The sequence below is a fragment of the Anabrus simplex genome, chromosome 7, assembly GCF_040414725.1.
Source record: "Anabrus simplex isolate iqAnaSimp1 chromosome 7, ASM4041472v1, whole genome shotgun sequence".
NCBI lineage: Eukaryota > Metazoa > Arthropoda > Insecta > Orthoptera > Tettigoniidae > Anabrus > Anabrus simplex.
This window is the reverse complement of record NC_090271.1, coordinates 239,400,697-239,417,974: the sequence shown is the minus strand read 5'-3', so window position 1 is coordinate 239,417,974 and position 17,278 is coordinate 239,400,697. Positions and strand designations below refer to the sequence as shown.

At 39.6% G+C, this 17,278-nt stretch overlaps 1 protein-coding gene across 1 annotated transcript in view; it reads left to right on the top strand.

Moving 5' to 3' along the window:
- Window positions 1-16,641, top strand: part of LOC136877079 (octopamine receptor beta-2R) — a 316,256-nt gene extending 299,615 nt beyond the window's left edge. Inside the window, exon 3 of the mRNA XM_067150896.2 lies at window positions 16,158-16,641. Within this exon, the coding sequence (XP_067006997.1) occupies window positions 16,158-16,374 (217 nt within the window). The 3' untranslated portion in view covers window positions 16,375-16,641. The remainder of the gene's footprint in view (window positions 1-16,157) is intronic.
- Window positions 16,642-17,278: the final 637 nt, after the last annotated feature.

Genomic DNA, 17,278 nt, shown 5'->3' with positions numbered 1-17,278 from the left:
AACAACAAAACATTTACTGTCACTGTCATGAAATTAAGTTGTTGTTTAAAAAAATGTAGATTTTTTTTTTTGCTAGGGGCTTTACGTCGCACCGACACAGATAGGTCTTATGGCGACGATGGGATAGGAAAGGCCTAGGAGTTGGAAGGAAGCGGCCGTGGCCTTAATTAAGGTACAGCCCCAGCATTTGCCTGGTGTGAAAATGGGAAACCACGGAAAACCATCTTCAGGGCTGCCGATAGTGGGATTCGAACCTACTATCTCCCGGATGCAAGCTCACAACCGCGCGCCTCTACGCGCACGGCTAACTCGCCCGGTAAAATGTAGATTTTAAACAGCAAATAATGCCTATACAATTATTTTCATGGAATAACGCTGTTCCATTGCCTATGATACGAAATCTGATAGGAAAATCTCAGCAGGGTTATTTCACAATACATTTCTTCCTAAAATGTTAAAATGAATAAATTGGACTTGAATTTTCAAATACACAGAATTCAAATAAGCCGTAAGTCTGATTCCATAAAAATATATCTGATGCTACTCATGTTTTTGACATAATAAGAAATGTTAACTCACCATCAGGACGAGACACGCTTATTTCCCTCAGGATTTAGTCTTCAGGAAAGTTTTGTGGTGATTAACTATTAATTTCTCCCTAGGAATAGCCTTCTTCTATACCCTTTCTTCATCAGAAGGAAACACAGATACTGTAGTGTACTCTCCTTATTTAATTTTGGCTTTGCAGCCAGGCACACAGCAACTCTTAGCATGATGATTTCTCTCTCTGATAACCTTAATTCAATTATACACACATCGTGGTTGATAACAAAACGCTGAATGAACTAACTCAACTCATTTTACATTATGGATATAACAATACACAAATAAACTACAAAATTAAAACACTGCATAGCGATATTCTTAACATATAGCCTCACACGAACACACGCTAACACCATGTTTTCTTCACTAATTGAAGACTTTTCATTAATAATGCAGTCGAAAACGACTCAGTCTGATATATATCTGAGTAAACATGCGGCCAACGTTAAAAATGTCAATAAAACAGCGACGAATGCACATGTAACTCAGCTAACTCACGTGCTAAACTTCCCCCCCTAACGATCAGCTGATTGCTTTCCCGCGCTTGCTACAATACGGCCTGTACTTCACGAAGGCAGTGCCCATGCTCAACTTTTGCGTGAGCATAAGACAGTAGCGATCAGTGAGACACTGGTGTTTCAAGCGGACAGTGTGCGTCAACATGGGAAAATGTAAGGATGTAAGAGAGTGGCAAAAAGGAGCAATGGTGTTCATGGCCTTACAGTGCGTGTAGTTGCTGGATTTATTAGTGTTTCGTAGTGGAGTGTTCAACGTGTCTACAAGCAGTGGTGTACTACCCGTGGCCACGAAACACGACGTCAGAATTGTGGTCGGAAAAAGATCCTGACTGAGAGGAACCGGAGCTATGTGTCACGGTTTATAAATCAAAAACACTTCCAAACCCGACAGGAATTGCTGCAGTCAGTGAATAATGGTTCAACCCATCCTGTTAGCGAGGGAGCATTGCGACTGGAACTGCATGCAATGAACATTTGGAGTAGGTCACTTCGCAAGAGGCTATTGCTCAGAAATGCACATAAAGCTGCATACCTTCAATGAGCTAGAAATCATCGAAAATGGACAGTAACTGACTGGCGGAATTTTATTTGGTCTGACGAGTCACGTTTTTGCCTGTATTCCAATGACGCACAACGTTGAGTGCACCAAAGGTCAAATGAAGAATTTAATTCCGGATGTGTGTAAGGTCAGGTTCAAGCCGGAGGTGGGTTTTGCGGGTGTTTTTCGTATCATGAATTGGGTCCGCTCACTGAGGCGACCACTAACATGAACCAGCATGTTCATTTAAAAAATTGGGATGATCAGATGTTGCCTTTCAGTCAAAATGTGCACGATGAGTATACTATTGATACCCTGATTTTTCAAGATGCCAACAGCAAAGTTCATCGGGCTGGATGCATATGTGACTGGTTTTATGAACACTCCCTCACCCTATTACATCTCGATTGGCTTGCAAAACCACCTGACTTGAATCCCATTGAAAATCTTTGGAACATGTTGGAACAGCATGTAAAACGCCAACAGCAGCATGCCCGCAGTTTGGTGTAATTGCGTTATCGAATACTCAGGGAGTGGCTTAGTCTGGATGCGACGTATCTTCACAACCTAGTGGACTCACTTCCTAACCGAATCCAGGCGGTTATCAAGTCCAGAAGCGAAGTTAGATGGTATTAAATGATGCGTGTAATGATTTGTCCAGGGGTGATTAATTTCTTGTCCGGTGAGCTTATATAAGGAATAACTGCTGTACCGTCCTTGGCGAAACTGTCACGTGGCATGTACATGATTATATTTGCCTCCACTCCTGATATTGTTGTTGAAATTCTGAGGGACTTCAGTTGACATCCCCTCCGTGTCAGGGACTTGCCGTAATGTACTCCTATTCTAGTTCTCTCTGGCCCTGCGCAGTTCCATTCTTTTTACATTGGATCCCTTCCTATTGGTGTAGAAACCAAGTATCAGTTTAATATTTTAAAACCTTCAAAGAAATGTACAAGACGTTTAAAACGTTGCCAGTTCTCCATTTAGTTATCAGGTTTTGTACTTAAACTTGTAGACAGCCTCTACTGATATTTGCCTTATTTTTCACTGTACATGAAAAAAGTGTCCGCCTCTGTAGTGTAGTGGTTAGTGTGATTAGCTGCCACCCCCCGGAGGCCCGGGTTCGATGCCACGAAATTTGAAAAGTGGTAGGGGGCTGGAACACGGGTCCACTCAGCCTCGGGAGGTCAACTGAGTAGAGGTGGGTTCGATTCCCACCTCAGCCATTCTGGAAGTGGTTTTCCATGGTTTCCCACTTCTCCTCCAGGCAAATACCGGGATGGTACCTAACTTTAGGCCACGGCCGCTTCCTTTCCACTTCCTTGTCTATCCCTTCCAATCTTCCCATCCCCCCGCAAGGCCCCTGTTCAGCATAGCAGGTAAGGTCGCCTGGGCGAGGTACTGGTCATCCTCCCCAGATGTATCCTCGATCCAGAGTCTGAAGCTCCAGGACACTGCCCTTGAGTCGGTAGAGGTGGGATCCCTCGCTGAGTCCGAGGGAAATACCAACCCTGGAGCGTAAACAGATTAAGCAAGCAAACAAGCATGCGCATGAAAAAGTAAAACAAAATTCCATAGTCCTAGCCCATGAAAACATCCTAGGACATGAACTACGAATTTTAGGTAAATAATATATAATAAGGAAGCCTCCATGGTTCAGACGGCAACGTATCGGCCTCTCACCGCTGGATTCCGTGGTTCAAATCCCGGTCACTCCATGTGAGATTTGTGTTGGACAAAGCGGACGCGGGACAGGTTTGTCTCCGGGTACTCTGGTTTTCCATGTCATCTTTCATTCCAGCAACACTCTCCATTATCATTTCATGGCATTTGTCAGTCATTAATAAATCGCTTTGGGAGTGGAGACCCCATTGTACTAACAGAGGTGAAGCATGACGTCAGTTTTGGAAATGAATCTGTGGTTCATTCATTACATTCCTGAGCCGGTCAAAGACTGGAAAACAGGTTGTAAGTTTCCATTCAAAATATAATAAGGTATGAGAACATATTCTTTATTTATTCCTAAAATTTCAATCTTTTTCTTAATAACCGTTATCCGGTCGATTAGACTAGCAATTTGCATTTCTCTGCCACTACGCGCGCTAATGTGAGTCAATGCATTGTTTCACTTAAACCCGTATACTACATTCGGTAAGGACATTTTTCAACAAACCAAAAAATGTCTGAAATTCCAATGAACTGCAAAAGTTACGGACTGAGTAACACCATCTTTGACATTAACCATGGTGGGCGCTAGTCGAATTCTGGACAATATACAGTATGTGTTGCCATTTCCTACAACTACGAGCGCTAATGTGAGTTAATGCATTGTTCCACATAAGCCCTCATAACTACATTATAACTACATCCGTATTCCACGTGAAACTGCAATTCATGTGAATACAATTACCATACCAACAAACACATATGAATTCAGGCTAGGTTACATAAATGGAAATGTTCATACATTGGAAATGAAATTCATTAGTTAGCTTCCCTGGAAACATTTGGTACTTCGAATTATTCCTGACATCATATTTATTTCATCGTGTTTATTGTTCGTCAGTGTATTTGCATTATTCTTTTTGGCAAGTTGCTTTACGTCGCACCGACACAGATAGGTCTTATGGCGACGATGGGATAGGAAAGGGCTAGGAATGGGAAGGGAGCGGCCGTAGCCTTAATTAATGTACAACCCCAGCATTTGCCTGGCGTGAGAATGGGAAACCACGGAAAACCACCTTCAGAGCTGCCAACAGTGGGGTTCGAACCCACTATCTCCCGGATGCAAGATCACAGCTCGCGCCCCTAACTGCACGGCCAACTCGCCTGGTGATTGTTGTTTTAATAAGACGTACAACTGGGCAAACATCCTCTGATAATATTTATCAGAGGCAGAATGGAAGAGGTCCGAAAATTTGAAAAATGAAGGTATCAGCAAAAGAAAGACAACGAACGGCGTGAAAATGGAAGACTCCCCGGACTTCATAAACCTAATACCGTCGGGGTTGGAAATGTAGAGAAGTTTACCAAGGGAGGTCGAACACGATAGGTGAAAGTGAGGAGCCAGGCACAAGTAAGTGGAAGCAATGCCACGAGTCAGCCAAGGGCTCCGTGGTTACCAATCCACACTCCCAAGTTATGAGACCCTGGGGTCCCCTCTAGTCGCCTCTCACGACAGGCAGGGGATACCGTGGATGTTATTCTACCGCCTTCACGCAAAGGGGGATTACTGTTCTTTAGTGAAGATGTTGAATTGATTTTACTTGCAGAGCCTTGCGTGGAGCTTAATACTGTATGATTATAACAATGCGAAGAAGTCTCTTCACAGTGCAAAATAAAAAAAAAGTCGAACATATTTACTCTCAATTTCGATTAAAATTCACCAGACCTGCATTATACCCTTTCTTTCACGGTAGAGTGGTTTTTACTTGCTCAGAAACGAAAAGAGAGAGGGAGTCTTATGTACAAAATGAAATTTCGCCTGAAAGAATTCTCTTCTGCGGGAGCACTTCATGCCCGAAGTAAATAATAAACTTAATCGTCCAGTCCTGTTCTCTGTACGGTCCGCATCATGGCTATATAACGAGTGCGATCATCAACAAGTCACGCGAAGTAACATACCATCCAAGGAGTGTTAATTGTTGTTACAACAAGGTTGATTGTTGTGGAATTTAGAATTACACAACATGGAAGACGATTTGCACAAGCATTTTTTACTTGAACACTTTTTTAAACAATTGCACTTTTTTGAACACATGTCCAACAACGCAAGACAGTTTGGCAACCACTTCTCGTACACTAAATTCGTCTCTGCCTACTTTTTCGACGCTGATAAAATTTTCTTTACACAATGTAAATTAGTTCCTAGTGTACGATGACTTCAGTTTGCCAGATTTGGTACTAAGTTGATAAAATTCATCATCCTGAATATTTATCACCACTGCTTTTATTGATTTTGCATCAAATTTTGCCCGGTCTACATCCGGTACATTAATTCCCACAGTCTGTCCAACTGAAGGTTTTGGAATTTTGTTGCATGAGTCTTCTTTCATTTTCTTTCCTTGCAATTGAAGAACTTCTCTGGCAGCCTCTCGGATCCGCTTCAGTTTATTAACACTGTTACCGGGCGAGTTGATCGTACAGTTAGAGGCACGCAGTTGTGACCTTGCATCTGGGAGACAGTGGGTTAGAACCCCACTGTCGGCAGCTCTGAAGATGGTTTTCCGTTGTTTCCGATTTTCACACAGGGCAATTGCTGGGCTGTACATTAAGTGAGGCCACGGACGCATCCTTGCCTCTCCTAGCCCTTTTTCTATCACATCGTCGCCATAAGACCTACCTGTATCGGTGCGACGTAAAGCCAGTTCTTCTTCTTTATCTGTTTATCCTCCAGGGTCGGTTTTCCCTCGAGACTCAGCGAGGGATTCCACCTCTACCGCCTCAAGGGCAGTGTCCTTGGGCTACAGACTCTGGGTCGGGGATACAATTTGAGGATGACCAGTACCTCGCCCAGGCGGCCTCACCTGCTATTCTGAACAGCGGCCTTGCGGGGGAATGGGAAGATTGGAAGGGATAGACAAGGAAGAGGGAAGGATGCGGCCATGGCCTTAAATTAGGTACCATCCCGGCATTTGCCTGGAGGAGAAGTGGGAAACCACGGAAAACCACTTCCAGGTGGGAATCGAACCCCCCTCTACTCAGTTGACCTCCCGAGGCTGAGTGGACCCCTGTTCCGGCCCTCCTACCACTTTTCAAATTTCGTAGCAGAGCCGGGAATCGAACCCGGGCCTCCGGGGGTGGCAGCTAATCACGCTAACCACTACACTACAGAGGCGGACAAAGCTAATTCTAAGAAAATAATAATAAAATGTTAGCACTGTTGGAAGTTCTCAGCGTCTCGTCACCACCATCAGTTGGTGACGATGTCTCGATGTTAACTGTCATCAAATCCTGTGTCTCTGATGCTTCTTCATCTGCTGCAACCACACTTTCTACTTGAGTTCCTTCTGTTCCAGTATTTGATTCACTGGAATCAATTCCTTGACCGTCATCTTCCCTTTCTTGTGAATTACTCGTTGTAGTGTTTAACATTGTATCCAAATCTTCTTCAGTGTTTAAATTTTTTCATTAAATCACGAGGAACAACTGAGCTGGCAATGCCCATTTTCATTGGAACACCAAACATGGCTTCATATGGTGAACATATGATCCCTTCATGAAAAGCCCTAATTTTCATACCTTCACAAACTTTAACCCGTCAGAACATTTTTGAAGTTTTATTTGTTTCCATCCACGTTTATAACATATTTTCAATGTCTTGATTTGCTCTTTCGACTGATTCCTGAGAATGACTGTGCCTTGACTTCCCATGGACAATTTTTAAATCATTTCACGTCCCATTTAAACTTTGGATGACTCGGTTACGTAACTCTCTACCATTATCAGAATGAAGGATACTTGGTGCACCAAAGGTGGTGAAAATATCCAAAAGATGAAATGCTACTTCATCAGGCCTGTTTTAGAAGTTAGTGCTCGGAGGATAACAAATTTTGTCAAAGGATACTGGTATACAAGTATGAACTTTGAATTATTCTCTGGGTTTGCCTATTGAGTCGGTTAAGTTAATCTGAATTAATTTCACTGTGAATGATAGGTTTCAGTATAACACCCTTTTCCAATGTTTTTTGCTCTTTCTGACATGGTTCACATAATGTCAAATCAGTAACGACTGATTCAACAGTCACATTCTGTACTTACGATTCAGTTGCATAATCATCCGAGGTGGGCCGCCATGTCCTGTAGCAATGTGGATTTCCTGTATTACGTTAAACAGTTCATCGAAACAAACGTAATAACGAATTTCTTCTTTCCCGCAGACACTGGTGCTACGAGTTTCCCTTCACCTCTGATGTTGAGAACATCATATCTTTTCAAACGTCTGAAGTGAACAGATTTTTCATTGGCAACGGTCTCTGCCATTTTTTACTTCACTTAACAGAATATTATATTGCTGAGTAGATACATAAAATATTGCTGTCCTTCTTCTTTTTCACTGATTCACTTAAAAGTTCATAAAATCTGTTACGCATAACATTACTCATACTGATGCAAAGCTGTACAAGAAACAACATTATTAAATAGAAGTATAATAAATGATCAAAAATACCTCAATAGATTTATCAATAATGTGGCCGATAACAGTTACTTTCTACAACAATTCTCGTTCAAAATCAGGAAAGAAAGTTTAAGACACCGACATCTCTTGTTTCTTCCGATTTCTAAAACAGAATTTTATAGCTCACCACTGTTCAGAATGTGCACTACATACAACGTCACAGATCATAAATCTCCTGATCTTGATTTAGACTTTGCTGTTAGATACAATTAGTATGTAAAATTATTGAAGAAGGCATACAGTTAAAGTAATGGTCGCACTATGCTGGGCACTTTGAGTTCAGTTAAAGCACCATTTCTAAAGGTATATCCTATAGGTGTATATATGTACTATATTTATACTTATTTCTTGGTTAGTTTGTGTGTCATTAAAGTGTTTTATTTTATTTAAATTTATATAATTTAAACATAGATAAATAAAATGAAGGGAATACTGCAAATATATTGCCGTTATTAGTGTCCATTTTTTACTAAAGATTTAATGTGCTGTTCATACTGATTGCCACAACTCATCTCTTACCAAAAACATATATACTGTATTTCAAGCCTTCCTTTCCATGATTTTCTTTTTATATGTCAGTTGCTTTAACTGGTGTCAGTTTAAGATTAGAGTTACCGAGCTCTATAGCTACAGTCGCTTAAGTACAGCCAGTATCTAGTATTCAGGAGATAGTGGGTTTGAACCCCACTGTCGAAAGCCCTGAAGATGGTTTTCCGTAGTTTCCCATTTTCACACCAGGCAAATGCTGGAGCTGTACCTTAATTAAAGCCACGGCCGCTTCATTCCCACTCCAAGCCCTTTCCTGTCCCATCGTCGCCATAAGACCTATCTGTGTCGATGCAACTAGCAAAAAACGAAAAAAGATTAGTTACTTCTTTTGTAGATACTAATTCTTAATTTATTTTATGTTTCTGCATTTTTACTTTTATTTTATTCATTTTTAGATATCATTTTAGGTCATAAGTCCACTTCGAACTTGAAAAAGTATTAATGTGCTGTAAATTACGTTTGCTACTTTACTTATTAATAGTGTTGTATATTTTTATTTTTAGATATAAAGTTCTTTTTGACATTTGTTATTTTTAATAATTAATGTATAGTGACTAAGCCACGTGTAATTGGAGAAACATCTCTGTTGGTGGTATGAAATAAATAAACATTGCTAATACGAGTCGCTAAGATGACCGTACATGCACGCACGATACTCGACACAGACTGAAGCTCCACAGCGGTGAGCGGAGTGAGAACATAAAATTGCCAACAAAGAAGTGTCTGATTCTGCACGACCGAGATGGGATTCTTTGATGCAGCTTTTAGCAACGTCTCTTGGTAAAAGTACGAAATATATGCATATCAAAAGAAATTTCGGACTATTATTATTATTATTATTAAAGCAACCTTATTGTGGCCAAGTTAGGGCTCCCGGCCCTTTCTTATATTTAACCACTTCATGTATATAAATTAGTACTAATTTACAATAATATTTTTTCAATTTTACAATGTAATAATTGATGATGTTTGTTGTTTTAAGGGGCCTGACATCGAAGGTCATCAGTCCCACATGTAATAATTTCAACAATTTACATTTTAATACATGGTAACAGTATAAAAACTGAAATGACCCAAATTGAACACACTAAAGCTTTACAACCTAAAGTATAAAGTGAACTAACTAAAGGATCACAAACTGAAGTAAGTAAAGTATAAAAGTATAAACTGGAACACGTTACAATAAACAACCATTTTCACTCTCATTCATGCATCTCATTCACAATCAAGAAAGACTGGAAGTGCTTATAAGATGACGCTGGCAGAGGATTTTAAATTTTGTCTTAGATTTAGCTTTCCTGATGTCATTGGGGAGTTAATTCCACCAACTTGTGGCGGTGATCGTGAACGGTCTATTGTAGGTTGAGGTTCGATGTACAGGAATTTCTAGCGAACAGCCTGACCGGATATTGAACAGGTATAGTGAACTAAGGTAGAGAAATCTGGTGGATAGGTAAGAAGGAGTGTTTTCAGAAAGCACTTGATACATCAAAGTAGTTGCACGGAGTGTACGTCTGTCATTCAGTCGTAACCAAGAATAACTATCTGTAGTACGTGGATACGTGGGCATATGGACGTAAGTCGAATGCATAACTGATTCGTGCATTTTGGGCACGTTGTGGTTAATATTAAGTTTTACGGTTAAATTCTAAGATTTGCCATTCTTCTTACTTATACAGTAACATGTATAATTGAATTCATTTTACTTAAAATAAGGTAATTCAACAGAGTATGAAATAAAATATTGTATGCAACAGCCACTAACGTGGTAAGTTTACTTTACTCTTTTCGAAATTCCGTCAGGCTCGAACGTTAACACCTCACTCATAACGTAGATCACTTGTCGTGTCGATTGCGTAAATAATTATTTGTGTAATGAGCGCGTGGTTTTCAGTTAAACCCCCACAATTTTGTTTTCCAAATTTTTGGTTTATATTTTTATTGTTGTATTTCTCTATAAATTCGAATGTTTGCGTATTGGTATCAAATAAATAGATACTATCCATTTATTTAATCATTAACGATATTTTCTGTATGCATAGATATAATGTTACTTTGAATGCAAAATAATTGAAAATTTGACACGGAAAAGGATGTAAGTGCCAAAAAGTAAATTTTTCAGGAGAAAGGAAAGACATAGTTGGGATCTCAAAAATGCTTCATATGTGTATTATTCAAGCACAATCAGTGTTGTTTTGTGTTTAAACTAGTATCACAAATAATATCATCAATAATTTATATTAAACATAATAAGGTTAGTATTACCCTGAACAATACAAAATTAGGAAGAACATATTTTGTTGTAGAAATCATGCATCCATGTAATCCAGCATAGCCCCCTTGACATCACTTAGGGATATTACCTGTATATCATTTCTGAAAGCCTCCATGTTCCTGATTCTGCATATTTTCCCTCCTTGAAGACAGCATGATCCTCCCACTCTTCCATTTCATTGAAAGATTTCTCGGTTTTAATTTTGGTAAATCTATCACTGTTACTTTGATCCACGATTTGTTAGTGATCTGCAATGATGTGTTTACAAATACATCAGCTCCACCGGGGAAGTTAAAAAAAAAACAGATTCTTCCATTGTCACCACCCGAAATGTATGTTGAAGTCGTGCTTCTCACTACATCCTGAATTTCTTCAGGCACTATGGCCTTGCAAACCAGTTTTCGTTTCTCAATAACGCCAAAGTCGCGATCGCAAGGTGTATTAAAATACCGGGAGACCAGAAAGTTCAGTTCAGTGGAATCATAGTGTCCCCTAACCACCAGATACACGTTATATGCCACTCTGCACAAGTCCAGAGAAAATGCAACGGTGATGAAGGTAAACAAAGAATGCAACACAGAACGTGCAACAACGTTGTTTCGGATAACACGACATCGCATTTGCATCCTTCTCCATGCAAATAACAGTGCAGTTCCATCCTATGTCATCTTACGGTATCAGTACGACCTACAAGCAGGTACGCAGCAAATCCATCTCTTCCCAGGCCATTAGCCATGGTACATAGACTGTTGTCCATGCAAAATCTGATTGTTGACAAATTTGCCACTTACATACGTTTCCATGTCAAGACTTCAATTATACACGTCATAATAATAATTTATGTCGCTAAATGATAGTTCCAAATGATATAGTCTTTGATTGTATGACCAGAGATATATACAATAAAAAAATATATCTACAGACGCAAAGATTAGACATTACAAGGCAACGGTGAGAAATGCTGTATTATATGCTGCTGAGACAATAGCACTAGGAATAAATGGTGCGGAACAACTAGAGAAAGAGGAGAGAAAAATATTGAGGAAAATACTAGGCCCTAAGAGAGGAAGTGAGAGATAGATGAGGAGACCCAGGGAGGAACTATACCGGAACATGAGGACAATCTCAGAAGAAATCAGACTGAAAAGAGCAAGGTTTGCGGGACATGTAATCAGGATGAATATGGATAGAATGACGAAAAGAGTAAGGGAAACAACAGCGAGGACACGAGGAAAGACAGGAACCAAGTGGGTAGTTGAACTCCGGAAAGATTGGTCGGAATTGGGGATCAAGGCGGAAGAAAAGCATAATTGGAGAAGCAAGTACATACCGACTAATATGCCAGAGATCAATGATAGGGATGGATACAGGAAAAGGATTGAGAGTCACCAGTGGAGTAGACAAGAGAAGAGGATACTGAATATCTCGGAAGAAGAGCGGGAGAGAAGAAGAGAAAGGATGAAGAGGTTCTGGGAGGAGAAGAAGAAAATGCAATCCATGAAGGAGCTGTCCATGGTCCTACAGATGCCGTAACGCAAGAAGAAGAAGAAGAAGAAGATGTAGTCTTTGACTCCCACTTACGTGATGTAAAATTGTATGTAAGCGCGTGGTTCAAGTGTAGGCTAGCAAATAAAAACATTTTAAATGGGCATATAGTACTTTAAAATGGTGTTTGTAATAATGGGATATATTCTACTTCATTATTAGAAACTCAATGGTAAAATACTCTATGACACTTTTTAAAAATAACCTTCTTTTTCTCCTGCTTCACGTTGTCTCCACGAATCAGGCGGCGGACAGGTTTCCTCCGAGTACTCCGGTTTTTCAAGAGATCTATAACTCTGAATGCAAAAATGAAACACTATTGCACTGTCATCCGGCCAGAGGCTCTATATGCAGCGGAATGTCTCGCCATGAACACAAAATTGCATGTTGGAGAAATTGGAGGCCAAGGGGAGGAAGATTTTGAGGAAAATCTAAGTCCAGTCAAAGACAACGGCGAGTTTAGGAGACGGCACAACCAGGAGTTGTACTCGCATATGGAGAAAATAATTACTTTTTATGGGCACATAGCCCGAATGAAGTCAACAAGGTAAACCAACAGCAATTTTACTTTCCTTCAAGAGGAAAAGGTAATGGGGGGATGGTACAGTGAGGTACATAAAGATCTACAGGAGACTGGGATCTCATTTGAAGATATCCAAGAGCGTGACACACTTAAGAAAAAACTCCAAGAACACTAGAGTTTCCAACTAAAGCCGAAGCTGAAAACTGGAAAGGCATGAACGAAAGAGCAAATGAAGGAACACAGTCTACGAATGAAGGAATACTGGACCAACATTAAAGCTCAAAGGAGACAGTTGAAATGACGTGGTCCTTAAATAATAATAATAATAATAATAATAATAATAATAATAATAATAATAATAATAATAATAATAATAATAATAATAAAGGCCCCAGAAAAGCATACTACTTACATTAGCTATGAACGCCCCACTCACTCCTGACCAGCGGTGTTAAGAAATAAAGCGAAAACCAACGGTGGATTAAAGTCAATCTCAAACAAATTAATACACTAATTACGGAAAATGACTTTAAACATTCCCTTCAAAATTCCTTCCATCAATCAATCACTACTGATCTGCATTTAGGGCAGTCGCCCAGGTGGCAGATTCCCTACCTGCTGTTTTCCCAGCCTTTTCTTATATGATTTCAAAGAATGAATATCATCCTTGGTAAGTTATCCCAATACCTAACTCCCCTTCCTACAGACGAACATTTGCCCCAATCTGTCCTCTTGAATTCCAACTTTATCTTCATATTGTGATCTTTCCTACTATTAAAGACACCTCTCAAACTTATTAGTCTATTCAGGTCATTCTACGCCATCTCTCCACTGACAGCTCCGAGGTACCACTTAGTCGAGCAGCTCATCTCCTTTCTCCCAAGTCTTCCCAGCCCAAACTTTGCAACATTTTCGTAACGCTACTCTTTTGTCGGAAATCACCCAGAACAAATCGAGCTGCTTTTCTTTTGGATTTTTCCAATTCTTGAATCAAATAATTCAGGTATTATACTCTAGTTGGGGTCTTACCAGACACTTACATGCCCTCTCCCTCACATCCTTAATTCAACCCCTAAACAACCTCGAAACCATGTGCAAAGTTCTGTACCTTTCATTTACAATCCCATTTATGTGATTACCTCAATGAAGATCTTCCCTTATACACCTAGGTACTTAAAATGATTCCCATATGGAACATAAAACCCATCAACGCAGTAATTAAAACTGAAAGGACTAATTTTCCTACTTGCAAAATCCACAACCTGCCTTTAACCCCGTTTATCATCATACCATTGCGTATTGTCCATCTTACAACATTGTCGAGGATATTTTGCAGATGTTCACAAACTTGTAACATTTATTACTTTATACAGAATAACATCACCACAAAAATGTCTTATCTCTGATTCCACTTCTTTACTCATATCATTTACATATATATAAGAAAATATAAAAGTCCAATAATACTGTCTTGAGGAATTCCCCTCTTAATAATTACAGCGTCAGATAAAGCTTCGCCTACTCTCATTCTCTGAGATCTGCTTTCTAGAAATATAGCCAACGATCCAGTCACTTTTTTTCTAGTCCAATTGCGCTCATTTTAGCCAATAGTCTCCCATGATCCATCCCATCAAATTTCTTAGACAGGTCAGCCGCGATACAGTCCATTTGACCGTCTGAACCCAAGATATCTGCTGTATCTTGCCGAAATCCTACAAGTTAAGCTATCTATCGAACCAGATATTAATTTCGCAAACATGTGCAATATAATCAGAAAAAATGCTTTCCCAAAGCTTATATGCGATGCATGTCAAACTGACTGGCCTATAATTTTCAGTCTATCAACCTTTCCTTTACATTCATAGGCTACTATAGCAACTCTATATTCATATGGTATAGTTCCTTCATGCCAACAATAATCAAATAAGTACTTCAGGCATTGTATTATATCCCAACCAATTGTTTTTAGTATATCCCAAGAAATCTTATAAATTCCAGGCTTTTCTAGTTTTTAACTTTTGTGTCTTATTGTAAACTCCTCCACCCTTTAATCACTCCCATGACCCTGTTCTACCTATCTTTTCCTACCCTCTACTCCACATTCCCTTTCTTACCTTTCCCCTTCCACTTACTTCCACACTTCTCAGCAATAGTTCTGTGTTTCTCATCTTCCCTCGGTTGCTCTACCTGCAGTGACTCGTACCGATTTCTCACAGACACATGTCTTGCATTGTGATCCTGAATGGAGCCTTTAGCCTGCAATCTCCTTCTTAAAACATTAGACCACCTGTCTTCTACAATTTCCCCATTTCCTTCCCATCCCTCTTTTACACCTACTGCATCCTGCACATTGTTTGAGGGAGGCCTACTTCTCTTCCTGTCCTCTGAGAGAATCCGAATTATCTCCCTCAAACACTACAACTCAAACCCCCTATCCCCCTCATACTCCTTAATACTTGGTCACACTCACAGTTCCTACACTTGCACTTCTTAGACATTCTTTACTGAATAATGAAAAGAAAAGGGAAAATAAGATAAATTATTTTGTGCATTAATAAAAATGAAAGGAAAGAAGTATTGTCTAGGATAGTTCACAAAGATCACACGGCAATAAGGTAATTAATATACAGCTACACTCCAATACAACTTAGTCGTACTATACTTTTATCGTACAACATCCTAAGAGGATAAAAACTGCCATTGATTACAGAATACTGAAAGGAATATACACACTTAGTTGGGATCTCAAAAATGCTTTATATGTGTATTATTCATGCACAATCAGTGTTGTTTTGTGTTTATAAACTAGTATCACTAATAATATTATCAATAATTTATACACAAATTACACAATTCCAAACTGCAGTTACGGCTACCCTCATTACCGCAACAGAATTCTTGGAACAGAGATACTTCTACTATACTGCACAAATATTTTAGAATAATAGTATACGCACGTTAATTTATAATAAGATACTACAATACACACAACCATAATTTTAAACTAAGTTCAGGCGTATCCTAATTACAATAATGTTATTGGTTATTACTAAGCACAAACAGAAATGAAAATTGCAAGTTTGAAATTCGCAAGAACTACCCAAAGATTACGAACAAAGCTAAATTTGTAGACAGATTATTAGTAGTACTATTTTATCCTACTATGCTCTAATAGATACACACGAAAGATACACACACAAAGATACACGCGAATACAGCAGGCAAGATACTATCTAATATACCGTGTCTACACTACAATTCTCAACTGAAATGTGGTTATATGATTTTTACAGCTGGTGGATTACTATAATTTTCCTCTACTACACAGGATGGAGAATATAAGTGTACTTAAATGCTGCTTTAATCATGTTTAATCTATGTTGCAATATATAACGAAGCTTCCTTTTTTGTTCATGTTTCAGGTATGTGATCACGACGCTGTGTGGCGACGCCTGCTACTGTCCTGACATGGTGGTGGCTGTCCTCTTCTGGATAGGTTACTTCAACTCGGCGCTCAACCCCCTCATATACGCTTACTTCAATCGGGACTTCAGAGACGCCTTCAAGAATACTCTGCAGTGCGCATTCCCATGCTGCTTCAGCTGTTGGAAAACACCAACGCCGACGCAGTATGTCTAGCTAAAGGTGATAAGGGCGTCTTCCGCCCAGGACGAGATGCTGCATACAGACAGATTCTGAGCGCTACTCTTTACCTGGTTTGTGTTTTGTTGACGGGCTCGAGCCCATGCTTTAACAAGCTCAAATGTTGACTCAATTCGTTACAATATTCAAGCAATTCAGTGGTATATTAGATAGATATAATTGTTATATTCAGATACATCTGAAGCAAAGGAAGAAATATGTAAGATAATTTGACTTATTAATGCAATAATAGTCTTGGTAGCTTTGTTGAAATATTGGTACATATGAAATAATTGTGTCGTTGTGTGTTCATTATGTATTATTTATTTCCGAATGTCATTTGCAATTACACACCTCCATCTTGAATAGTGGAAGAAAATGTTCTATTCAAACGAGTTAGGAGTAAATTCAAAATGCAATAGTTTCGAAATAGGTAAGTCGAGCGCTAACCAATCGCGAGTTGATTGTCCACAGCTTGCAACTTTGCCCATGCGTGCTACCGTGGTCAATGCGTAATGACCCGAGGAGATTTCACCGCTTAAAATATCAGCAGTGTAAGACCTAAGTACGGTACTGCCGGTTAATATCACAAACATTTTCAGTGTTATGTCCGTCAACGTTCAGTCTGGAAGCCTCTGTGAATTAAATAAGCGCCACGACAAGCCTCTGTTTGTAACTAACACTGTGGCTTCGTGGAGTTCCATACCTCTTAGCAGTAAACCATTCAAAATCTACTCGGATGTGGTGGTGGTGATTATTATCGTGAGAGGAAGTGCAAACGTCCTCGATATAACACTCATCAGAGAGAAAAAATGGTAGGGATGCGACACTCCGAAAAATGATGTCGGCCAAGGAAAGACAAGGGCCACGAAAGGCGTGAAAATGAAAGACTCGCTAGGAT